Source organism: Gallinula chloropus, assembly GCF_964237585.1.
Source record: "Gallinula chloropus genome assembly, chromosome: 11".
NCBI lineage: Eukaryota > Metazoa > Chordata > Aves > Gruiformes > Rallidae > Gallinula > Gallinula chloropus.
Window position 1 is genome coordinate 17,815,085 of NC_140096.1, and position 26,562 is coordinate 17,841,646.

At 44.0% G+C, this 26,562-nt stretch overlaps 1 protein-coding gene across 1 annotated transcript in view; it reads left to right on the forward strand.

The window, feature by feature from the left end:
* Nucleotides 1-24,977: 24,977 nt before the first annotated feature.
* Nucleotides 24,978-26,562, forward strand: part of AFF2 (ALF transcription elongation factor 2) — a gene marked incomplete at its 5' end in the record, with an annotated part of 336,961 nt that continues 335,376 nt past the window's right edge. Inside the window, one exon of the mRNA XM_084269157.1 lies at nucleotides 24,978-25,024. Within this exon, the coding sequence (XP_084125283.1) occupies nucleotides 24,978-25,024 (47 nt within the window). The remainder of the gene's footprint in view (nucleotides 25,025-26,562) is intronic.

The following is a 26,562-nucleotide window of genomic DNA, read 5'->3' on the forward strand; positions in this document are numbered from 1 at the left end:
TCTAATTAGAAGTGTTAAAGTCTCATTTTAATTTTCTTTAAAACACCAAAGACAGAAAAGCAGCTGCGTGCCTGAAGAATACAGTATGATGGGATCCGGTTGGGTACGAACACAGAGCTGATATGGAGAGCTCAAGGAAACGTATTTATGGAAAATGTGGGGGTTTTGGGTCCTTGAAGAAAGACATGGTTGATCAGAGAGTAGGTATTTGCTAGGACTGCTTATGAAATGTGATCTGAAATGGGAGTGGCAGAATGACATGTTTTCCTAATTTGTGGTGAGCAAATATATATTTAATTAGCTTCGTTTTTTCAATTAGCAGATGACAGTCCTGTGCATAATCTTATGCTGTGCCTCTAGTTTTGGACTAATGAGTTCACAGGGGTCTGACACAAATGGGATCTTATTTCTAAGTGACTCCTTTGAAGACAGACTTGTCTCAGCTCAGGGTTGCAGTGTCCTGCAGGCTGTGGTTTGAAAACATTAAGAAATACTTTGGCTTCTTCTCCAGCTAGCAATATAATTCCAAGGCAGAAAAAAATTTATATGAAAAAAACCCCAACCCTGTAATTTTAGAAGATGACTTTTTTTTTTAATCTTCCATATTACACATGTATTTAAAAAGAACATACAGCATGACCTAGGAGTGTTATCTATTGTTCAATAATGTAACTGGACAGTCTAATATTTGCTCTATGAATATGAAAATTGGAACGCTATGTTGCTTGGGCCGTTTCATGTGATTATGGGGAAGAAAGCTCCTTGCCTAATTACAATTGTAATTCAAAATGTATTTTAAAATATTAAAAAGTTATCTGCACTTGCAAAACTCAATCTAACCAGAAAGAAATGTGCTGTACTTGTATCCTTCCCTTAGGGCTGTATTTTGTCAGACACTATGCAGAGGAGGCAGGCTCAGAAAGATGAGCAGTGGAACTACTCAAAGTCCATCTCTCTCCTTTTTTCAGCCCTGGACTGTGCAAAAAGCCTACTTGCTCAGCCCAGAGTCCAGGTACTTCTGCAAGCTGGAAGACTACACTTAGGTCTGCCCTCTAAATTAGACTGGTTTTACACTGGTGCAACTGGTATGGAGCTCCTGATTTACACCACTTGCTAAGAATTAAGAAACAAAGCTTTGAAATCAAAGCATTTTTCTTTTCACGCCTGCCTTGATGTTGGGATGGCCCCTGTGCAGAGCTTCCTGCTGAAATAACCGATGCTTCTAAAGAAGCAACACCAGCAATGGGCTGCACACAGCTTTGTTGAGAGCCAAAGCATACACTCAGACTTAGATGGGTGCTGCTTTAGTTGTGTGTGGTCTTTCTGTGCAGTAGGAAGTTTCTTTTTTTGGTTCGAAAATGCTCGTGTTTTGCCGTTTCTATTTTGGAGAGATTAAAGAAGTTTGTCACTAAAATGCTGGGGAGGTTGTTGGGTACATCTGGGGAAAGGCAGTTTGATCTCAGCTTGGAGGAACACATGAGCTTATTTGCTTTTATGTGACGAGAAGTTATAAGTCTTTTATTTTTTTCATCTTCAGAAAATACCTGGGGTCTGATTAAACACACATAAATTGGTACCCAATTACCACAGTACCCTGAGGCATACATCATTCTGGGTCTGCAGGCACTGAAACCCAGTGGGCTGGGCTCTTAGCTTTATGCTGGGCATGTCTGAAAAGCTGTGACCAACAGTGAAACCACACAGTGGAACAGTTCTGCCCCAGTTCTTCCCTCTCCCTGAGACAGTGATGCAGCTGCCTATGGCTGAGCGTTCCTGCGTGTGGCTTGGGGAATCAAGCGGAGCAATACATGAATTTCAATAAGCATGCCCCCCTCTCCGTGTGCAGTCCCACATGCCTTCCTCAATTTTGTTTCTGGATGGAACAATTAATGTTCACAGGCTGTGTGAAGCCATGGGCAGCAAGAATATGGGGGTAATTTAGCACCGCAGACACAGTGCTCGTAGACAGGCGTGTCGGGCAGAGAGAGTCAAATTCGGTTCTTCTGCTATGAAGTTCCTGGGCACTAGTCTGTACAAGTAGAATATGTGCATTAAAATGCATTTAACATCACTGTGGGCCACTTTTTATAACTACTCTGATCAGGTCTAGATGGATAAAGAACGCCTCGCGGTATAGCCAGGAATCACTGCACACGCCTTGGATTAAGAGGGGAGGGAGGATAGTGTTCAAAGAAAAATCAATGAAATATTTAAGCAGAAAAAAGTAATTTTGTCTCTTTCATTTCATCTGGTAGCAACTGAAAATGCATTTTAGGAGCCTTTAAAGTACATCTAATTTTTCATTCACTGCCAAAAAAAAAAATCTCTGGTTATTCATAAATACAAGAGCAGTATGAAGTGGTTACTCATTTATTCAATATATTATTGCACAACAGTGCTCTAAAGTAAGAGGTTTAAAGGGTCGGAAATACAAAGCATTGAAGCATAGCAATGGTAATATTAATTTGCAGAGGGTAGCTGTATATGACTGTGACAACTGAAAACTGGATGGGGGAAATGGGTTGGATAACAAGACCAGGAACTCATAAACTGAACATTCTACCTCCCCCTTCCACCACCACCACCCCCCTCCCAAATAAAGAGAAAAAAACAACCAAAAAAAAAATGCCTCAGAAACCCAAACCAAAAACCCTAAATAAGACACAAGAATCTGAGAAGCTGCTGAAATTTAAAAAAAGCATCAAACCATAACCAAGTGAGGGGTGAGAGTAAGTCATGGCTGGAAAAAGGGAAAGCAACTACGAGACAATGGCTGGAAAGCTAACACTACAGTCAGAACAGCTTTCTAAAAAACCAAAGTTACAGTCACTAGAAGACTCCAATCCACAGTGTAAAACCCAGACATATTTCTTTACATAGAAAAGAAACATTCTGAATCCTCTGCCCACACACAATATGCCCGAAGCTTTATAACTGTTGCAGGAAAGATTTAGCAAACAGCTGGTGCTGAGGTCCTGGTGCTGTAATGTCCGGATTTGGTCTAGAGTTGTTTCAAAAGAGCTGTCTTGACCTGAGCAGCCATCAGACACCCCCAGCCTGGGAGAACAGGGTGCATTTCTGGAGCTCTTGTGCCTTGGTGCAGCTGTCTGGGGTTTCGGTACGTGTAACCTTGTACAAAGTTGATCAAGACCGTTGCTTGCAGCTGATGAGTCTTCACGCATCTCGTGCTTTTTCAGTGATACTTATGTTTGGCAGAATGACCATGTGCTGCTTCTGCCCATCCCACCTGCAGCACAAGTAAAGGGCTGATCAAAATGAGATTGCTGCCGCAGGCCATACAACAACAATTGCTGGGGACTGCTTGCACTTGATGAAGAGTTTGTATATTTTCATGTTGATAAAGTCAAAAGTCAGATGACCTGATAATCCTGCCTTTCCTCCCCATGCTTATACAAATAGCAATGACCAGTCCCAGTTATTAAATACCACACGGTTGACAACAGAGTTGACTTTAGACTTCAACTTCTTGCGCATCTGTACTTGTGTGTTTTGTCTTGGTCATTACCCAGGGGACACTGCTCATAAATTGCATGGCATTTGTGAGCTGGGTATTAGTTTTGTTAAGAGTTGTGTAACCCCCCCAGAATTTTAATTCATTTAAAGTCCCATTTGTAATTAAGAAAACCAGGAACAAACCAACATGGACTAAAAACGGTTAGAGTCAGGGCATTTGCTATTGTATAGGAAACAACCAGAACTGTACAGCGCTCTCCAGGCATTTTTGTATCTGTTGAGAAAAGGCTGCACAGGAGGCTCTGTACCATTTGGCACTCTTTTTATGTAAATGAGCACAGCTGAGGATTGTGGCTATTAATATGTTTTTAATTGAGAATACATTGACTAGGCAAAAAGAGAGATGTTTACTCTACAGAAATGCTACTGGCAGTTGTCTTTGCACAGAGCATCACCCAGGAAAAAAAATGGTGGAACAAGGGGTTCATAACTGAAAGATATGTTTTGAAGTAGGACATAAAATTCAGGGCAGCATAATAGAAGCAAAAGTTTCTATTGCTTTGTCTTGCACAGGCTGTCCCAAAGAGAAGAGCACTGGTGCTGGAGAGCAAAGCTGCCCAGAAGATTTTCCCAGCACTCCGTGTCTTCCATCATACCGTTTTAGCCTGTCCCCTGGCAGTATTGCCTTGTGCAAGCCTCCTGTCTTCAAGAATACAAATAGCTAAATAACCTTAAAATAGTGTACAGGGAGCATCAGCAACTTAAATAAGGCCTGATCCAAAGGAGTGCGGAGTCACTGGGCCAAGACCCGTCCCCAGTTCCAGCAGTGAAGACACCAGCATCATGTGTGTGTGCTGGCAGAGTGCTTTATCAGAGCCCATAACCCTTAATGAGCACTGCTGAGTCAACCCTTGTGTGGCTGGGGCTGTGGGGGTCTGGCATCCCCCCACCAGCCTGGGCTCCTCTGCTTTGTTCTGTGTTGCGTGGTACAGGTCAGACTTTATGACTGTGGATAAATTAAGAAGGATTTTTCTCTAGTCATTCTACTTAAGGAATTATTTCAGTCTGCTTAGAGGGAGTTAAATATCTTATATATTGAATTTTTATATCAATAAATACGACGATAAAATCTTGATAGCCATTCATTATCTGTGTGTCCTAGGTCTTATCTAGTCTGAAAAAGACAGCGCTGTTATTACTTATTTTAAAGTATATTTTATTCTTAAAACTGTAGATTATTCTGAGTCATTTTGGTTTTTAAACTATGAGAGTTTCATAAGATTCCATTTTCCAGCTTAGAAAAAAGATATTGAGCTGCCTTAGAACAAAATGAAGTTACAGACAGGGCCACCCCAAAACATTGGCTCTTAACTCGCTTAATCTGCTTTGAACTGTAGGAAAAGCAGAATTCCTGGTGAAGTGGGATGGGGGGAGATGTAGGCTTGATGTTTGGATGTAGCGGTTTTCCCCTGTGTCAGGTGGGGAGGGAATGTGTTGCCAGTGGAAGGTGTTTGTACCACAAGATCTGAAAACATAAGCAAAGCAGCACTCTCATTTCCCAGCGAAATAAATATTCACCCTGAGTACTTTAAAAATTAGGCTCCAAGTGTGGAAAGAAAGGGTAAGTGCTCCTAGCAGGTTCTCAAGCTTCAAGGACACCATTGTGACAGGCACAGCATAAGAGTAGGGAAAATGATATAAAGCAGGACAAAAAAAGAAAAGCTTTTCTCTTTTCTTTATAAAATTACCGAGTTTATTCCTGAGACCTCCCGCAACACTACTAGGGCCATTGTATCTTGATTTAGCTCCTGAAATGGATGGGCTTGTTCTCCAGATAAGATAGTGACAAAATATGTGTTTCACATGGAAACTGGTCCTGTGATTCTCAGGAGGTGAAACTACCTATGAAGGCCCTGGACTAAATCTCAGCGTATGTGAATAAATGTCCTCCCTCAGAGTTGGGGTGGCTGCCTCCAAAATACTGCAAGTTTTGGGAGCAGCTTGATCTAGGAAATGAGTGCTAACTCCATTGGAGGAGACAAGTGTGGTACATCAGCCTGTAGAACTCTGAAGGAAAGGGTTTATCCAAAAGACGGTTTCCACCTTCCGTTATCAGAGAGACTGGTGATGCTGGGGAAGTATTGTGCTAGCTATAAAGGGAGGCAGGACAGACCACTCGTTACACTGTTCAACACTAAATATGTGATCAAACTGAAAATTAATGCTTTGCTGTGAATCACATGACCAAAAATCAGAACAGCCTGAAATCGTGGTACTCAAGGGATACTGAAGTGGGACTTGAAGGAAGTAGAAAGCTCCAGCAATGGAATAAAACATAATCAAGCAGAAGAGTTTTGTGTCAATGTAAAGAATAATTTCTAAATTGCCACAAGATTTTGTTTAAGTGGGAACAGGCCCATTAACACAAGCAAATAAAAAACCCCAGATTTGTCAATTAATTCCTGAACCGTGGGATTTTTTTAATGCAAAATAAGGCCAACCTGAACTTGAAGGGAGGAGAGGGATAAAGAAGGAAAGTATTTCTGCCATTCTGCAACTGTTTGTGTCTGCAGCAGAGGATAAGTCTCAGTTTTATACCATTTGCCAGTTGCTGCCGGGGTGGCAGTGGTTTAAAATATGTTCACATCTGTAGTTCTTTGGCTGTTATAAAGTGCTAGCGTTTCAGTTTGCACTTCTGTTTGAAAAACCCCCTCTTGTTACTTTACCTCAGTTCAAACTCCATCCTCCCAGGACTGGTTCGTCCCCTCTGATTCTCACAATGTCAGAAATTAATTTCCTGCATATCATTTGTGGCCTTTAATTATCTCTGGGTTAATCTGCCTTCTTACAGGGAGGCCATCTAGCTTCCCCAAACCAGTCTGCCAGGAGCAGAAAGCCCTGTGCGTGTGACCCATCCCTGGGGGCTCTGCTGGCAGGCGACGCATTAACAGAGCTGGTGAGGGGCTCTCCGCAGGGCACTGGAACTTACAGCAGCCGTGGCACCACTACCCGACTGACCCTGCTCTGACTTTCCTGGTCAGATGCATCACCCAGCATCTCCACAGACATTTTACCACTCCCTGCCTGGATTCTGGTCCAAAATGGCAGAAGGGAAGGTAAATGAGCTGGTAATTTTATCCAGGGCTATACGACTGTGCAGTGAAAGTATTTATTCACTGCAGATGCTGTGAGCTGAAGGACCTTTTTGGCTCATTCTTTCCCATGAGCTGAATTTTAACACTAAGCTCATTTCTGTGTAATAACAGGGTGGTTCTGGGTGAGGCTATACTGGGAGAAGGCACTTGCAGTTAGGAGAGGTTCAAGATGCTCAACAGGCTGAGATAGAAAAAAATTGTCTTGTGAAGGATTGGTTTTCTTCCTACAAATTCTAATCTGAAAACATTACCCAGGTTTGATTGGCATATATTTATCCATTATTTGTAAAATTAATCCTTTCCTGAGGCAGCAAAATGGTAACATTTGTGCAATTAACAATAGGAACATATGAAATGACGTAGCAGTGCTGTCTGAATGATTACATATGATTTAGCATCTCTGATGCTGCTGTGTATCTTATGACAGGGAAATGCAGGCATGACATGATGAAACCAGTAAGTTAATTTGCACTGTGCCACAAAAGCTTTATCCATAGTGCTATAGCATCTTAAAAAAACAGTGGAGTTATGAAAATGACGTGTTCCATACAGTGAAAATGGTGACTACAACTTGACATTCCCACCAGTGATGTCAGCAGTTGCATCTCTCTAGGAGCAAAGAATTAAGTCAAGAAGCAAGATGCTTGAAAAGTCAATCAAAATTAATTAAGAAATTGTAAATCAATCAATAATACCCCAAAAAGTCTTGTTATGACCTCAGTTACTTGTTTAAGCATAAACAAGATAATCGGCTACATTTCCTGTCTAGAAATAAGATCACTGCCAATTAACTTAGGACTTAATTAACTCTCTAAGGTACTGAACTTTAGATGCATCATAGACTGTGTCTTCACATTATTATTAGTTATTGCAGTGACTCTAGTACATTCCTGATTTATTATTGTTATTATATAACTATTACATTTACACTTATGATGCTATTAAAAAACAAAGCCTTCAATATTACATTAAAGTTAATGCCACATAAAGGACAGAGACATTAAATAAAAGCTGAATTAAACAGACAATATAAGTTTACATTGGAAACCCACCAGTCCAGCTTCTGTTCTTTGCTGGGAGGCATCAGCATAAGAGTTTATACATTTAGAGGTATCAATTTTCCATTGCCCAGCCATAATTGTTCTTTATTTCTGGTTGTGAGCTATTAGACTTGCCAGCCCTTTGGCAGCTCAGAGAAGTCACAGTATAGCCCTGTAATGTAATCCCTACCTCCTTTTGAAGATCCTTCCTGCTCTTCTATAACAAAACTTGGGACAATCTTGATTTTTTTTTTCTTTTTTCTTTTCTCTCATGACATCCCAGCAATTTCTTTTTTCTGACACCTCAGTGACCCAGTTTTCTTTTGCTTCTTTTTCTGTTTTAATAACTACAAGCTGCTGTTTTTCCAAGGCTGAGAAGAATTTGTTCCGTGTTTGCCAGGAATAAACAGTCCAGCGGAACAAGTGTTCCGTCTGCTGAACAGAGGGGATGAAGAGAGAAAAAGTTGGATCACTGCAGACATTTAAAGCTGTTCCTTTGCTCAAAGTGGATGTTAATGCTAGTTGTTTGGCAGCATATGATAAATGCCCCCAGAACACTGAGTGTCTGGAAATAAACCTGCGCTATATAAGTAATATGCAAGTGTAGCTGCTGCCTCGCAAGCTGGCAGTAACAACACCAGCACGCATCTTTGCTAAATGGGCATTTTGTCTTCTTTACGACCCTAAAAAAGTCACTACAAAAGTATTCTAATCTTTTATTTCAGAAATACTGCCACCTTGCCTGTAAGTCAAATGCTTTTTGGGTGCCTTTATGCATTCTTTCCACCAGGTAGAACGGTATGATCTAGTCTGCACTTTTGGCTTTGCCACAGTTTTAGCTGGCATCCAGGCTTTGGCTTCTTTACCGTTTTATGACTGAGATGGACATATGGGGCGAGGAAAGCCAATGTACCTTTTGGCACTGATTATATTTACAGCAAGAGTGGGCTAACAGCAATATTTTGTTTCATGAAAGAATCATTTCAGCTTTAAGAAAAGCTCCCTGCTCCCATGTGTATTATCTTGCAGTTTTGGGCTGCTTTGGGGTTTGTTTGTTTGTTTGCTATATCCTAACTTAGGAAGTGAAACAATCTGGTATCTGCTTCAAACCCGGCAAGCCAGATGTAGGTGGCTTTAGGATTTGCAGGACTTGTTTTTAAAAAGAAGCAGGCTCACAGAGAACCCTTTGATAGAATTGACCCCACTCCTTTACTGTGTCTGAAGATCAGGAGCTTCCTTGTCCAAAACACTCCTGGGTACCTGTTTTGTGACCCACCTACTAATGATATATGCGTATGCGTGGTGGAGTTGCCATCAGCTAAACAGAAGCTTCTGCATCTTTCCACTGGTACTGAGCTGAGACTACAGTTAAGATCTCCAACTCCACAGCATCTCTGACAGGTGAAATATATATATATATATTTTTTTTTTCAGTATTTCATGCACACATTTTCCTTTAATTCATGTCTAGATTGGTCACATAACGCTTTACCTGGATCTAAGAATAAGTCCCTTACAATAAAGGGGGTGTCTACCTAGGGAAGTAGATTTGGCAGACTAGTCCAAATAGAACAGGTGAGCTATTGTTTCTAAAAAGGCTAAAGGAATCCAAAATGAGACACTTTTGTTCTAGAATAGAAATATCCATCCTGGGAGTGTCCTGGGAGTGAGCCAGGAATAACTCCCTAGAATAATGCTCCGTGAGAGCTCATCCCTTTTCCTTACCTTCAAAATGTGAAGCAGTCAACACAAAACCCTAGTGCTGTATACAGAGATGAGCTTGATTATCTTAGCATTTTTTTTTTTCTCAGTTGCTCTTGGACTCGCTATTAAACACTGTGACACAAAACTCCTGGTGTTATCCAAATTCATTCATTGGGTGCATTTTCTACGCAGGCCATGTTGTTATTTCTTTGTAGGACTGGAGCCAAGGATCCACAGCTAGAGTAACGCTATCGTAGGGTAAACGGAACCCTTCTGACCCATGCCTGACTGCCTTGGTTCATGTGCATGGGCTTCCTCACAGGAACACTGCCAGGAGGAGGTGGAGGAGAATTGGTGGTGCTCGCGCAGGACTCATTTCCTGTGTATTATGACTCCTCCTCCAGTCCCTGTCTTTCGAGTCCTTCGCCCCTAATTTGGGGTAAACCCAAATCTAACTCCAGAGTAACTGTGTCTGTTGTTAATGTCAAGGATCACATTGGTCACTGTTCTTGTTCACAGTGGTTCAGCCCCTGTTTGGCCCTGAAGTCAGGTGGAGAGGGAAGCAGCTTCTGCAGTGCACTTTGGGTCAGCTTGTCAGTGGCTGCCGGTGCGCAGGGAGAAAATGATGAAGTTACTGCTATTGCTGGGTAGCACAGAAGTACTACTATCTTTACAGGCATTAAAGAATTGAGTTATGTCTGGACATTTGCTAGTTATGTACTTGCTCACAGTCACGCAAAGAGCCTGTTCAGAGATGGAATAGGGCACGTCTACTCTGCCTCCCTTTCCTGTGATTTAAAGGACACTCCTAATCACGACTTTATTACGCCTGCCACAAGCTGCTTATATTTCTGAAAGGAGTTTGACTGAGAGTACTGACATTTCCTAATGATATTTTGATCATTTTCCTGTAGATTATACAGTTAGGAAATGTGCCATGAGGAATAAAGGAAGGAATAGAGAATTTTACTTTTGGCCAGATCTAGATGAGTAAACCTTGCCACAGTTTGGGGTGCTCAAGGTGTTTCCAAGATACGTTTAAGATATTAGGGGCCACATTTGAAACTTACACTGACTTTAAATAAGCTTTGGGTTAGACCCTTGAACACTTAGCCATTTTTTTTCTACAGACTGTCAACATGCTGCTTTTGTCTTCAGGTCACCAAGTTCTCATAGCCTCGCGAGCACAAGTAATGTCACCGCTGCTGTTGCTCAGGAGCAATTACTGTGCTGGATACAGTAGCACAGAGTTGGAGACTAACGTCCCCATGCTGAGTGAGGAGAGAGGCAGCTCGTGATAGGAGGTCAGGCTGGTGGCAGTTAATGCCCTTTTCATCATATTCAGGTACGGTGCTCTATTCTGGTAGCCGGTGGCTTAGGCAGGAGAGATTAAACTTCTGGGAGATAAAATATAAGGGAGGGAGAAGAGAGGGGGAGAAAAAAAAAGCGATGTGTGACACATTGCAGGGATGCAGTTACCCTGGCAGTTCATGAATGACACAGCAAATCCCAGGCACTACAAACAGTGTTAATTCTGCGGGCTGTGATGCAGGCTCCTCATGTTCAGCCTGCCCAGATCAGAGGCTCTCTCGTCAGTAATTGTTATAGGCGGAAGCCTACGCAGTTAAAAACAATCTGGTATCAGTGGCAGGCAGGACTGGAGCTTGCAGTGGCATTGGAAGGTTTACTATATTTCTATTTTGCTCCAAGGTTTGTGGCACTGTGCGTGGACCAGAGTCTATTCACAGATTTACCACCCCCTCTGTCCAGAAGTCTTGAACCCTGGTGTGAGGGGACTTCTCCTGTGGAAGGGAGAGAAATCCCCACTGACAGAAGTGACATTGCAGATTGGAGGGCAATGGCTAAGAGGGTTCTTTATCAATAGCACATACTGGATGCTAGCAAAACCACAAGCCTATCTGAAATAAGTCAAGATAATCTTTTTCAAACCCCCTCCAGCATCACCCAGAGACTGGGATTTTATTGGTAACTTAATAAAATGGTCTTCTGTTTTCATGGCATGATTCACAGGGCAGACTGCACAAGCTCACCGGGCGTTTGGTTACAGCTTGCACGGCCAAGTTTTTATTGCTTCCAGCCCTTGAGTAGCCAGGCAAAATCTGATCAAACATGTTGACCCATAATGCAGCTCCACTTCTGATTACACGGGAGGCCAGCACTTAGAGTATGAAATAGTTTTCTCTACCTGGTGAGTCCTTAAAAGAAGCGGCAGCAACTTAAGCCTTGTCTCTAAGTTCTACTTCCAGATGCTTTTATAGAACTACCCAGCCCAGACAATCCTACCAAAGCCATCTCCACTCAACAGCATTTAATTCAGCTGCTTTGTTGTTTTTTCCCCTCCATAAGCAAACACTAAAGCTCTCCATTTCTTCCCTGAACATGTTCTTGCAGAGCTCTATTCTGAACTATAAACCACAAAAAGCTACAGCCAACTGCAAATCTAAGGAGCAGCTGGAAAATACACAACGCAACTTCCAAACTTCCTAACAGATAACATAACCATAATTTGCAATTGCTCTATCCCAAGTTAATAAAACTATTGCCATTTGCAAGTAGTATTTTAGGCTTTCTGCTTCAAAATTCTTCAGTCAAGCAGACCACACACTCGTAAATTGAGGTTACCTGAAACAAATATCACCCCTCCATCCTTTTTACCCTCCAAAATCTTTAAAGATTTTAGACACATTAGCAGAATGCACACCGTCACTGGTGACTAGAGCCAAGCAATCAATCTTAGTATCATCCCTGGAGTGCACTAGCATTTCCTTGCACATGGGTGCTTTCAGAAAGCAAGCAAATTACCTGTTTAGAGAGATTAAGTGAGTTGGTGTACTAACCTGCGAACTATAATTTAAGGAGTCAAAAGCCTTTCTCTCCCCACCCCCTTCCACAGAAATTAACAACTCCAGTAGCATAATGTTTTTTGTACTGCTGCTCTCTCTATAGTAAAATATACTTTATTACTATTTGGAGGCTTTATCCCTTTATGACAACCAGCATCAAGAGTAATATTACACCAATAACTTGGTTTGCTAAGTATTAATACAAGGGAAATTATGCTAAGAGCACTGTGTGAGTTTAATTGCAATTCACACTTTAATATTTTGATGCAGCTGTAAAAATGTAGAATGAGAAACATTACAATTCTATTAGATACTAATAAATTGTGTTGTGGAGGGGGATATGAGCTGTACTTGCCATAATGAAGCACATTCTACTTCCCATCTCTCTGTTTTGATCTTGCATGTGTTCAGCAAAGGTGCTGCAGAGCAAGTACCAAATGAATGCAGGGTTATATATTTTTATTTCCAATAATCAGAAACAAAGTGAAAATAATGTAAATCATCTTGCTCATGAAGTGTTTATGTCAAAGACCATTTTCTTTATGTAAAATGTGAGATTGTTTAGAATGAACCCTAAATGTTTAATTTATTTTTTTTTCCACTTTTGGGTTTAAGCTTTCCAGGTTTGGCTGCAACTAATAAAATGGCATTCTGAGAAACATTGAGATTCATCCTCTTTCATTTTCTTCCTAATAGGAATTACATTTTTAACCTGCTATGCTTTTCATTGGTATTTCGATTCATGAATGATGGATGCACTGTGGCAGCGATGCTTTTGTGGAGCCAAGTCTTGCTGGTCTGCACAATTAGTCCCACTGCATTTCTCTGGGTAACTGTTTGCTAGGGGCAAATGTATGTTTGGCCCTGGACTAGTAACTTCACCACACAATACCTGAGAATGCCCTGTAAGAGCCCTTGGAAGGAGAATGTGGTCTGTGGTGCATATAGCACAAAATTACGTGAGAGACGTTTGAGTTGTTGACCCCCTTACAGAGTTTTCAAGTACCTCTTTGGTTTTCTTTGTGTGTGTGTGACAGTAACTAGTTGTACTTCAGTAACTCACTTTCAGTCAGCTGTCTGTGCCCTGGATCAGTTGCCACAAAAGACACCAGTTTTCATGTTCCATAATTACAGCTCGCTGAGAATACAGCCAAGATCAAGGGCTCTTATGCTGGACACTGTAGACAGATACAAAAAGATATGATCCCAAGTTAAACATCTTTCAATTAAGGCAAGTAAATGATTGGAGAAGGTAGACTGCACTCAAAGATCCCCAACTTCCATGTCTTGTGTGTTCTGAAATAATTGTGGGTGTTCAAAGCTTAAGTCCTGATATTAGCAGCAACTGAAAGGAGACCGAGCTAATGGCTTAGTCTGATGATCCGAGATCCAGGCTAAAAGGCGTAGAGCTACATGACTTCAGGCCAATCAAGCTCTTCTTGGCTTCTGTTTCAGCAGCTGGCAGGCAGAAATAAAAACATCTCTCTCCATCCTCAGAATATTTTTCTGATTAAAACAGAATGTTGCTTGTGTCCATTTTTGCCCCGGATTGCTCTATTTTCACATGCATGTGCAGGTGGGAATGACCCCACTTATGTGCCACTGATAGAATGATCTCCTGCAGCAACACCTTCCTTAATTTATCAGTAACAAGGACCAGATTAGTCACACAAAATATTTTTGTATCAGCACTTTGGTGTCACACTACTGACAGGTTTCATGGAAGAGCTGATAAAGACCCAGCTCACATCCTCAGGGAGGACAGCAGAGCAGCACTTGAACAGATCTGCTGACCATCTACATGTAGCTGATGTTAAATAGTCGTTTACCGTAGGTTTTCTTTTCAATGTATGGAATCACTGTGCACAGGCAGGGGATGATGCAAGACTGCTGATTAATTTGTTCTCCTTTATAAAGTAGATATTCAGAATGAAACCAAGCAACATTTACCTTTTCTTATCAGGCTTGATTTTCAAAGGTCAGTGTAGTTTTCCACTGGCCTCAGTGGATTTTTTGTTGTGGGGGTGTGACCAATTTAAGAGACCTGGTGTTTGTACACCCCATTGCCAGCCCAAGTATTCTTGCCAGCAAGTTTTATCCTTTCACATCTCCCAGCTTGAAACACCCTGCCTTTTCCCCTTCAATTCCTTCTGCCCCTCCTGACCTGGGTGTTTTGTCGTGTCTGGCTCTCTGCCTTCCGCCCGCGCGCCCAGGCTGAGCCCAGCGGCTGCACATCTCTCATTCCCAAATCTAAACCCATCCATGCGTCTTGAATGAGCAACTTACACAGGGATCTTCTCAATTAAAATGTTCACAGAGTCATTAAACTAACTAATGGTGGAAACTTCAGTAGAAATAATGCTGTAATGAGACAAGCTTTCATCATCTTGCTGAGGAAAACATATTTCACTTGATTCAGACAAATTATATGCCCCTACATATCATGATCAATATTTTAGCAAGACTTAGCATTTAACTGTGTCATTTTTGAGTAATGAATAATCACGTTGAGTACATGAAAAATGAGTAATGACAGTTATCACTGGACTGGTAGGTTTTCTACTTCTCAAAATGATGTTTAAATTTTTACAAAAATGTTGTATAGAGGATTCAATGACTCAGACTTGTTCCCTCTAATGGGTATCTATCATTTAATCCTGTGACTGCTCTCAAAGTACAGGTTAACATAACTAATTCTGAAAAACATTCAAATAGTTCTGTATTTTGACTGAGGAAAATGGAAGCCAGTTGTCAGGAAATGTATGTGATAGAACTGGATTTCAGAAATTGAAGGCCTGAGCAGGCCACTAAGACTACTGTCTCACATGGCATAATGACAGTTGTACTTAATAGTTTATGGCTACTTCAGGACTTTGCTATTCTAGGAAACATGAGAGCTGTAAAGTACTTTTATCAGAGAGCACATCTAGCATAAATAAAGATTTTTAAATAATGTTCAGAAAACTACAACAGCTGTCCTGACCTAGGCATGTTTTAATTTGTTTATTTACTTGTCCCTGCTTACTGTATCGCATTTCTTTTGTGCACAGCCTTCCCAGTGGCTCCTGCCCTGATTTTAAAAACGTTTATGCTTGAAAATACATTCTTAAAAGCACAAACCAAGGCAAAAAGAACTGTTTTGATTTTCCTCAAAAAAATGACAATGCTATTTCAAGCACCTACTTAAGAAAATCTTTGCCTCCTCTAAGGCCTGGTGAATGAACCATCAGTAAATGTGTGCGGTTCTTAGAAAGATCAGGAAGCATTTGTCACTGTAATCCAAAAAGAAATCTCTCTATGCATAGGATACTAATTTTTTCTCAGTCAAGTAATCAGTCACTTGATTACATTGATCTGTGGTTGACTTTTTTTGTACAACCACTGATCTGTCATGCAGTTTTAAGGTTGCAGTTGGGGTGATAGATACTGGTTTATGTTTTCAATATCCTTAGGCTGTAGTTGGCTGTTCTGATCTTGATTAACTTTTTTTTTTTCATGATGTCTAGCAGGTGCCTCAAACTAATTTGCAAGTATGACTGACATGGTGACTTGTCTGGTCGCTGGGTTTAGTGGTGCAACATTGTACTTTCACTTTGGGGAAATTAAAAAAAAAAGGTACTCATGAGTTTACTGTGTTTCAATCACATTAGAGAGATGCATCCTTGGCCTCAGTGGTTATTTCTGGGCCCTTAAAATGAAAATGGAGTGAACAAGCTACAGAAGCGGCCGTGATGGCTTAGGTCAACTCTTCTGTCCAACAGCTCCTTACAAAGGTTTGCACTGTTATCTTTAACAAGCACTGTTTGGTTTTAGTCACCTAGAATATACAAAGAGGTTTCTATTCCTAACAGAGTGGACAAAGGGCTTTTCAGGTGTCCCCTCAGCACAGCTGGCAGCAAGGTGTTCTTTCTATATTTAATTATTTTAGCATAGTCCAGATAAATTTTTCAGGTTTCTATCATTTTATGAAATAGTAACATCAAGGAGATCAGCTGTGATTTTCTCATATTTACTTAAATATTACTCTGCTTTCAAATTCCTTCCCAAGTGTGGCTTCTTCACTCAAAGTGAAATTCTTCTTCTGTCAATATCAGTGTTTTCCTTAGGGAAGAAACAGCTAATAATCTATACCATATAATAGGAAAACTCACATTAATACTATCACAAGGATGATTACTGACTCTTATAGGACAATGGCAAAATGGCAGAAAGGCATTCTAAAATGCATTTTCATAAATTAGGTCATTTAAACCAGTTCAATATGTAAATCACAGTAGCAAATTTTTCACTTGGCAGCTCTTCATTGTATAGCTTGGATTAATTCTGATTCTGTTCAGCTACTCATTTTTTCCTTGAAATTTCATTTTCAGTGTAGGTGGTGACATCACAAAGTGGTATAACATCATTTGGTGCCGCCCATCTCTTCAGGCTGTGGAGATGACTTCAGAGGGCACAGTCACTGTAAACAGCAGAATCCCAAAGGAACCAGGTAAGGGACAAGGGAGCAGTTTTTTATCTGGGTTAAAGGAAAAAAAAAGAAAGTGTGAGTGGAATTGCACCCCAGGTTCAATGACTGAAGTAGGTGAGAGTTGTAGTACTCACTTTTGAAAATAGATTTTTTAAGAGCATAAGTCATTTAGCCAGTTTTAAAGACTTTACTCTGGGGTGCCTCAGTGCTAGAGCTGTACAAACACATGGTAAGAGACAGTCCATGCCCCAGTGAGCTTAATAGCCCTCTCGGTTTCCCCTTGGCAGTGCCATTATGCTCTGACCATCCTCTCTTGTGTAGGATGAAGGCCTCTGCCTCCTCTTCCTGATTATTTTAACAGACCTCCTGTTAGTGTATGGAGTGAACCCTCTAGACTTTGCCATCAGCATTACAATCCTTTCAAAGCTCACCTGGCAATTTTCCCAGAAAAGCAAGACATGGTCATTTAAGCTGGTTGCCAGGAAAAAGGCTGAATAATGCTCATTCTAGCTATTTGTTTGGGATACTGGTTCTCACTTTATGAAATAAATATGCCAGGCATTCATTTCTTGAATGAAAAGAAATTGCTGCAGTGGTCTTGCACAGTTCTCAGCAGAACCTTTCCAAGACCTCTCAAAGGCCTTTGACTCGACATCCTGGATGCTCTAATCCTAATGCTATTTCTGTATTGAGTATCAATTTCACCAGGTCTTCCAGGGCTCACATGGAGTTTGACTGGGGAGGCTTCTCTATCAGTTGTCTTGTAGGTGGGCCTGAATATCTTTTTCTCAAGTCAGAACTGGCTTTTGTTTCTTGAAAAAGCTGGGGGGAGGCAGGTGTGGGGGTGAACACTTAAACCCACTGACTTCCATGCAGTGCTCTGTGCTTGCCAAAGAACAGATATGTGGTCTGGTCCTCCAAAGGTATATTCTATGCCATTACATTTGTTACATCATAGCAAAATAGGATAAGTTTCTAGAATCCATCCCCTAATGGCCAGAGTTCCCCGGGTGACTGGCTGTACCTGCCCGTGGAAAGAAGGCACTTCTAGTTTTCTTGCACTGCAGCCAGGAAGAAGCCTACTGACTGTTGGCCTCCCCACATCAGTTATACACCGTGAAATTTATCAAATCTGTGAACAAAAACTCCAGATGCCTTCAGCTGGGTATCCATTTGTGAAAACACACCAACCTCTTCATTGTATACATGGAATATTTCATGTATGTGGATGTTATTTGTACTTTTTAATGCTTCAGATTTATCATCCAATTCCTTTGTTTGGTATTGGACATCTAGACAAATACTCAAGCTGCTGCTTGCATTATATTACACCTGAATGGCGACAGGATCTGATCCCAACAGATTTGTTAGAGATAGCATGCTCTAATATTAGCAGAAGACAGGAAAGTCCAGTATCCTAACACAGGGTGGCCAGATAATTGCAGTTGAAGGGGATGAACGTAACAGAGTGATCTTATCAGAATAACAGAAGAAGGGAGGGAAAGAGAAAGGGAAAAAGAAATCAGCTTTTCTTGACTGATATTCCACCACTGTGCTAATGCCATCTGCCATATATTATTCTTTTTGTTTCCTTCATAAAAAGGAAGCTTTGCCTAGTCTTATGTTTCTGCAAAGTGCATTAGAGAATATCATCATAAAAATCACTGAAGACAAGACAGTACTTCAGCAGCTTATATATAGACATCATTGCTGTAAAGTGCTTCTGTCTTTTGAAAGCAACATGGCAGAAAGAAGGAGACTTGATGTGAAAAGCCTTTTTACCATGCTTTTGCACTTCAATTTTCTGGCTGTGTTTGCGTTCCAAAGTTGGTGTGGTAGTTTTGTTTTACACTGTGCGTTTGCTTTGGTTCCACTCAGAAGGAACTGGTTAAATGCAACTGGCTAAAAAACTACTACAGGGGTTGCTTCTGCATGCCAGGCTAGGAGAGGGTAAGAGCTCACAGAGTCACAGAATCGTAGGGGTTGGAAGGGACCTCCAGAGATCATCGGGTCTAACCCTCCTGCCAAAAAAGGGTCCCTAGGACAGGTTGCACAGGTTGGCATCCAGATGGGTCTTGAATATCTCCAGAGAAGGAGACTCCACAACCCCCCTGGGCAGCCTGTCCCAGGGCTCTGCCACTCTCACTGTAAAAAGTTCTTCCACATATTGGTGTGGAACTTCCTATACTCCAACTTGCAGCCATCGCCCCTTGTCCAGTCCCCACAGACCATAGAAAAGAGGCTGGCCATTTCCCCTTGTGTCCCACACTTGAGATATTTATAAACATTAAGAAGATCCCCTCTTAGCCTGCTTTTCTCAAGGCTGAACAGCCCCAGCTTATTCAGCCTGTCTTCATAGGGGAGATGCTCTAGTCCTTCAATCAGCAGTGCTAAGGCTGCAAGCAAATGGTTTGGTTAAAGGAAGGCATTGCAGCAGATGGCCACCTCTTCAGCTGCTCGCTTTGGCCCGTCGTTTGCGATCAGTTGGTAAGCATGATATAAAAATTTGCTCCTTAACTCTTTGAAGAAGATGGCTGGCTGCTTTAAAACATGCAAAACAAGGTATCAGCCATGAACTTAGAAACAAGTGGAAAAAAAAAAAGAGGCAAGTGGATGGGAGAGAAGGATCAAATTGCGATGATCCTACTTAATTAATGACACGTCTATTTGAAAGTTGAATAGATTGTGGTTGTTTTCATACAGCCTTTGTGCTTTGGACCACTGGTGCACTCTAAATTCCTTGCTGTGTGGCTTTCCCCTCTTGCTTTTTGCAATTAATGTGCATGTTTTCCAGTAGATCTTTTCGCTTACTTGTTTCTGAAAAGTGACTTCTCACAGCTTTCACATAAGGTGTCTGTCTTGCCTAGTTTTGAGTTTAGATTATCCTGACAGTGTTTTAGACGGCTAACGTGCAGGGTGATGGTAATAAATAGGAATCTTGTTATTTTTGTGTTTTTTCTCCTGATTTTTATTCTGACAGTGGCCAAACATTGTGGTAAAGCTGTGCCTTGGTCAGGTAGGGTCACACAGGGTCACAGTCCAAGCACCACAGTACTTCTAGCATGATTGCCTGTTTTTCTCCGTGCATCTCTCAGAAGCATTAGTTTGCAACTTGTATGAGGGAGGACAGGGCAGTGGTCACAGCACCGAGCTTGGCTGAGTTCAAGAAGCGGCTGGACAATGCCCTCAGTCCCATGTTCTGACTTGTCTGGCCCTGTGTGAAGCCAGGAGTGGGACTTGATGGTCCTTATGAGTCCCTTCCAACTCAGGAGATTCTATAATTCTATGACTTTCTCACCACCTGAATGGCGTTTTGGAGCTTTTGCCCCAAACATGAGGTCAACACAGGGAGACGTATCAAAATGGGGAGCTGAAAGCCCCTATGACCAATCCCCACCTGACTATTGTGGGACCCTGTAACATCCACTGCTCCCTTTCTATGTGCAAAGTGTGATGAAACTCAGTGTAAAGTTGCAGCTAGCTGCAGATGGGTCTTAACAACAGATATGCAAGAGCTTGGCATTGTGATAAAATACCAAAACACCACATTTCCTAAAGGAGTTTATAAAAACTTACTGAAGGAAAGATGATTCAGAAGGATGTGAAAACATTGCCCCTTCTCACAGCAAGAAAACATTATCAATATATTTTCAGAAGTGATTATTGTATGAAATTATTATTGTTGTATGTTTCATAAAATAGAAGTAACAATGCTAATAAGGGAATAATTCTGCACAGTTCATAAATCACTCAGGCAGCACGGAGTTGATAATTACAATTAAGATGGCAAGAAAATTAAGATTACCTATACACATGCACTTGAAACTGAGTAACAACATACTTTCAGTAACTAAAATTCGTATGTATTTCCAAAAGGGAAATTTAGCTGTACAGGCAGCACATGATGGGTTCCTACTTTATATATGCACATCTCAATGGTGATTTTTTTTCTTCTGCTATGGCAGCTTTAGGGTACATAAGATTTATGTACTCGTGCCAACAGCCTGCTCATGGAGTTGGGCTAAATGTTCTTGTGCTACTTTCAAACCAATGCTAATGTTAACTTAATTTTCAATGTATTAATGTAATCTGTGTGCTTTATCTAAGGTGTTATAAGTTTGTTCTCTGTACATGTTTAGTGCAGTATGAATGAGACAGAAAGAAAAATCAATCATTGCTTCAGAGAGAAATATGAACTCTGTTAGCTTCATTTTTCACACTGTGAAAATGACTTGACCTTCCTTTCCTCAGAAATCCAAATATCTCCAATCTGTATTCAGCAGCATAGCTGGGCACAAATTTTCCATTAACATTTTCTGGATAGAAAACTGTGATTTCATTCTTGTTGTTTTTGTGGAAAAATAGGGTTTTCTTTGGATCAAATGGAGTATTCTCAGCAGAAATGGTTTCTGTGCTGTCTCACAAGGTTACAGTTCAGTTACCTTTTGCCTCTGCAGCTGTGGACCACTGGCCTCAGCCTCTCTTGCCTGACCTACCATGTCACAGTCCTGCCACTCCTCCAACAGAACAGGGACTGCAAGGTGGCTCGTGGCGGCTGCAGCCTGGCTGCTGAGCCCTGCCTTCGGTGCAGAGCACTGAACGGCCCTCATTACTACTCTTCCATATCTTCCTTGTTGCCTTTTTATCTCCCTTTGCATATACAGTACATGAGCACAAAGCCTTTGGGCACCGAGGTTAGCATGGGATGTATGGCGGTTTGAAAGAGAAGGATGAGACTGGGATGCCCCTTCCCCGCTTCAGACTCTGTACCCCACTGATGGCCGTGGAGCAGGTGAGAAGTCCAACCACTTTCGTGCAACCTCAGCAGCTTCCTTGGTTGTACAGTCCTTTCAGCCTTGTGCTGTCCCATGGTCACTCAGTCTTGACCGCAGCAGCAGCAGCCGCCCAAGGGATTTGTGCCTTCATCAGAGGGGTGCTCTGGCAGGCCTCCACCTCCTCTAATCCTAAACAGGGATGACTACCAAACCCCCCATCAGGCCGGGAAGCCAGCTCTGGGCTTATAGAGTGGGGTGGGCAGGGGAAGGGTCGGCTGGCGCAGGGCAGGGGCGGGTGAAATGGCGGCAGGACTTGTAGCCTGCAGCCTCGTCAGCAAAACTGGAGCCTGACCCGTGCTGAGCCAGCGTTCCCCTTTGTAGCAGACTGTGGTGGTGAGCAGGGCCAGGAGGCCTTGCTGATCTTATGATCCCTGTCCTGAGCTGTTGCAGGTGCTGGGAACCACAGTTGTATTTTCCACTGTAACTGTAAAAGAGGTCATGCCGAGGGCAGTTGGACTTTCTATTCCTGGCAGTTCGTGGAAATGAACCTTTCACTGTGTGAAGCCAGAAGCTGGGACAGCCTCATGCAGTTGCTTGCCCCTGGACCAGCAGTTTGCAGAGGCTGCTCGCTCCCTGCAGCTGGCTGCCAGGAGTATGTTCTGCCCCAACGTGCTCCCTGCAGCCCTTCGCTCCTGTAGTCCATGGCTTCAGCAAGCAGGCAGAGAGCTCAGCCATCCCTCTCTTCGGCTGGTGTGTTAAGGTCGCTGCTGGCAGGGGGTGTGCTGTGTCCCTGGGGAGAGGCACGGTGAAGGCACCCTCCCATCAGCTCCGTGGCAGCAGGCAGCGTGTCCAGCACTGGGCCCCACGGAGGCTTGGCTGGGGGTCGGCAGTGGTGATGCTCAGGCACGTCCTTGGGTGGTTTGAAACCTGATCGCAAAAGGCATTTCATGCACAAACTTTCTCATGCAGCTGAGAGTGTGGGGTGTTTGGTGAGCTCCAGGTGCCAAGCATAACTTCTGAGGAGAGGGATTATCTCTACTATTGGCCTTGATGGGAACAGCAGGTTTACTTGTAGCATCTGCCCCCTCCGCCTCCCAATTATCTTTGCTAGAATGAGCTCTGGAAGCTTTTTTCTGGAGCTGTTTTGTGCACCTTCTGCTAGTTTCTGAAGAACTGAAAAGGGTTTAATTTAAGAAAGTGAAAGTACTGGTACCTAGGAAGGGATTTTCTCTCTGCTGGATAGGAGCACCTGCTGCTGCAGACCCTTTGGGTGCACGGGTGTAACCAGGGTGTGAGGCAGGCAGCTCCTGCAAGGCCCAGTGAGGAATGCTTTTAGTGCATCCTGTGGTTGAGTTTAATGGTTCAAGCTCAAGATATTGAAAACAGGTGAGTTATTGAATGGAAGTGATCAGGTGGCAGAGCAAGCTTTTACTAATAGCAATTAAAAAGAAATATCACCCCCCCTACCTCCCCACCCCCAGCCCCCCCACCAAAAACCTACCTCCCTCTGTACCTGTTTTTGGAGAAAAGATCTGAAAACGTGACACACCCCGCCCCCCTTGCCTGTTGGTTCAAAGTATGGACCACAAGGTATGATTCTGAATGGGACTTTAAAAACCACCAACAACATTAAAATAGGAAAAAGAAACAGAGGGGCCTGACTCATGATATTTCAAAGCTGGAGGCCCAGTGCAGTGTGTTTGTCTGTGGAGAAAAGCGAGATGCTGAAAAGGAAATGCTGTGCACACCTGCCTGCCCACAGCAGAGAAGGGAGCAGTGCTTTGGGTTTGCTGGGTGCGAGCGCAGACTGTCAGCAGTGCAGCCGTGCCTCAGCTCCCTCCCTTTTGGGTGCCCACAAGACACACGATGCAAATACGAATCTTGCAGCAAAGCCCCAGCTAAGACGATGAAGTCTGTCACGTTTGACTTCCACTGATAACGGTTCCACAGCTTTTCCTCAGCAATATTTTTAACCCAATGGTGATAATAAAACAGTTGTGTACTCCTTAGGAAGACAAAAAATGTCCATTAGATCAGCTGCTCCACCACAGATCTACTTTGTGATCTTGGATTTGTCTTTTAATTCTAAGGAAGCCCAGAAAGATGCTTCTGTTAGAGGGTGCACAGGAGCCTGGTCTCTGTGGCTGCAGAGCTGGTTGCTGTGACTGGCTACGTGAACCTCCGAGGGCTGGGGCATGGCTGTAGAGATGGGCCCCACCAAAACACAGCTCATTTCAAACTTCACTGGCACCCAGTTCCCTGGGACTCACCGGCATGCGGGGAAGTTCAGGATGTGACTGGTCCTGTGAAAAACCAGAGTAGAAATGCACATAGCCTTGGTCATGTCTTTGCAATACCAATGTATGTACATGTTTGGTCCGTGGGTGCGTGCGTTTGGAATGTTGGATTTATGAACTGGATGTGGAAAATCATAAGATAGTTTCTGTTGACAAGGCAGCTGGATACAAAGGTGTGTGGGGCAGAGCACGTGAACCTGGGTAGGAAATAATTCCATTTGGGGTATGGAGGGCACAGCGGCCGTCTTCCCCCTTCTGCCATGTGTGGGGCAGCCTGGGACACCTGCTTGGCCTCACCATGGGGTAGGTGGGGGTGGGATGGTCTCTGCAGGAGCACTTCAGGGTGCCCCATCCTGTCCTGCCTGATGGCCACAGGTGAGCCGCGCCACTTCCCATTACTCATGGAGCAGGCAGGTGGCCAGAGGGCTGCTGTCCCAGCTGGAGAGCAGACGCTGCTCAGCTGGAGCAAAACCCCAGGAGGGGGCCGGAGGACCCTTCTTGTTCGGCCGGTGCCCCAGGGCTACCCGGCCTGTGCTTTCCTCTGCCCCCTTCCCTGCCATCTCTCCCAGCGAGGCTGATCGGGAGCGTTGTCCGTGTCACGTCTACGCCACCTCCCGCGTCCGCGGAGTCCGGTTTGCTCTCTCCCACGAGTTGGCTTTGGCGATTAAAGTATAGGTACCGGTTTATTTACCTCCTTCTCCCCCCTCTCCGAGCCCAGCCAGGCCCCTCTCAGACGACCCCCGGGCGCGGGAGCCGCGCCGCTCCCCGCGTCCCCGCTGTTTCCCCTTCCCCGCAAAACTTCCCCGCGCGCCCGGGCTGGGGGCTGCGAGGCTCCGCCAGATCCCGGCGGTGCTGCCGCGGCGGCTCCATGCCGCGGCTTCGGGCCGCCCCGGCTCCTCCCCTCGCGGTGTGCGAGTGTGTGTGTGTGTGTGTGTGTGCGTGCGCCAGGGCCGCCGCCGCCGCCGTGCCTGCCTCTCCCAGCCAGGCAGCCAGCCGCGCCGCGCCGCGCTGCTGGCGGCGGGCGGCGGCGGCGGCGCTCCGCGAGCCCCGGGCGGCTCCGCGCGGCCCCGCCGCTCCCCGCGGCGCCGCTGCCCATGCCGGCCGGGCAGCCCTAGCCGCGCCGGCTCGGCTCGGTGCTCCTCGGCTCGGCGCGGGGCGGGGAGGGGGCACCACTTCTTTGAGTCCCCCCACCAGATCGTTATGGACCTATTCGACTTTTTCAGGGACTGGGACTTAGAGCAGCAGTGGTAGGTTTTCTTGGGGGATTTTGCGGGGGGTTTGGGTTTTGGGTGGCTTTCCCCCCCCCCCCTTCCCCTCCTCTGCCTCGCCGCTCCTCTCCGGCTAACAGCTGCCTCCTTCCTTTCCTCCTTGCTCGCTCCCCCGGTGCCTTAGCCTTTGTTGAGGGGCGAAACGCCCGGTGCCCGCCGGGGAGCGGGTCCGCGCTGCGCCCGCAGGGATCCGCGCCGGGGTCGGCCACGCTCCGCGGTCGCTCCGCAGCCGCGCCGCCGGCTCCGGCTGGTGGGGAGCACCTCGCGGTCCGCCCGGCTGCCGGGGGCGAAGTTGGTTGGAGGGGGAGGAGAAGCAGGGGAAGCGCCGAAACGTGCCGGGGTGCCGGCTGAAATAGCCCCGGCAGCCCCCCTCCCCGGGCAGGGAAGCGGCGCGGAGAGGAGATGTTTTTCCCCGGGATCGCGGCTCCGCTCCTGGTGTGTTTACCGCTGTCAGTGACAATGTTTCCTTCGCGGGGAGAAACGCAACTGTAGTTTTGTTGTGTGGCACAGTTCAACTGCAGCCCTGTCCACTGTGGGGGTTTCTGCTGCTGCTTTTGCTGGTTTCCGATGCTGGGTGAAGCGTTATTGAAGTTAGTTTTGGAAGTGGGAGGATCGGTCCCCGTGATATTAGAACAGGTCTTTTTTTTCTTTTTCTTTTTTTTTTTCCTCCTCCTCTCTGTCTCTTTCTTTTCCTTTTCCTTTTTCATAATAAGAGTGAAATTCTAGGTTTGTATTGCTCTGCAAATAGGTGCACACCTTGGAAAGGTCGGTGCATCTGTTTCAGTGCATTATAAACTTGTTACCAAAGTGAATGTTAAGGAATTTTCGAGGGGTAACAAGTAACCGGGAAAGTTAGAATTCGGTAGGTATTCAGCCGCTTCCCCGGCTGGTTAACGAGTCTGTGTTTATTCTTCGACTGTTTTCATCGGCTCTCCCTTCACTTTATCACCCAGCAAATGTAGTTGTAGTTCTTTAACTGCACCCGGTGAAATTCGGTGGGCTGGTTACAGCTGTGCGAAATGCTTTTAGGCTGGAGTGCGGTTTGCCAGGGAGAGAAAGACTAAAATACTGTATTTCGTGATCCTAATCTCTAAATGTCACCCGGATTAGATGTGTGTATGCATGTGCATTTGGACCTCGTGCTTTGCAGAGGGCTTACTTTGCTGATAATATAAAGGGACGTCTATGATAAAAGATAATATATTTGGTTAATAACTATAATTTTGCCAAACAGTCTTGCAGCCGTGGTTGCAAATCCAGGATAATCAGAACCAAATACCTGTCATGTTCTGGTTTACAGCAATTTGGAGTAAATCCTTGGGACCGTAAATTACGCTGTATCAATATTAATCTGTAAGCAGGGGTTTTGGATCGTGCGCATGTTTTATCAGGTCTGCATAAACCCATTGTATCACGTCTTTTAATAACCATGCTGTTGTTATTTAAAAGTAATAATCACAATAAAATTAGTGCTCAATTAAATATTATGCTTCTACCGCACTATCTGTACTCTGCTA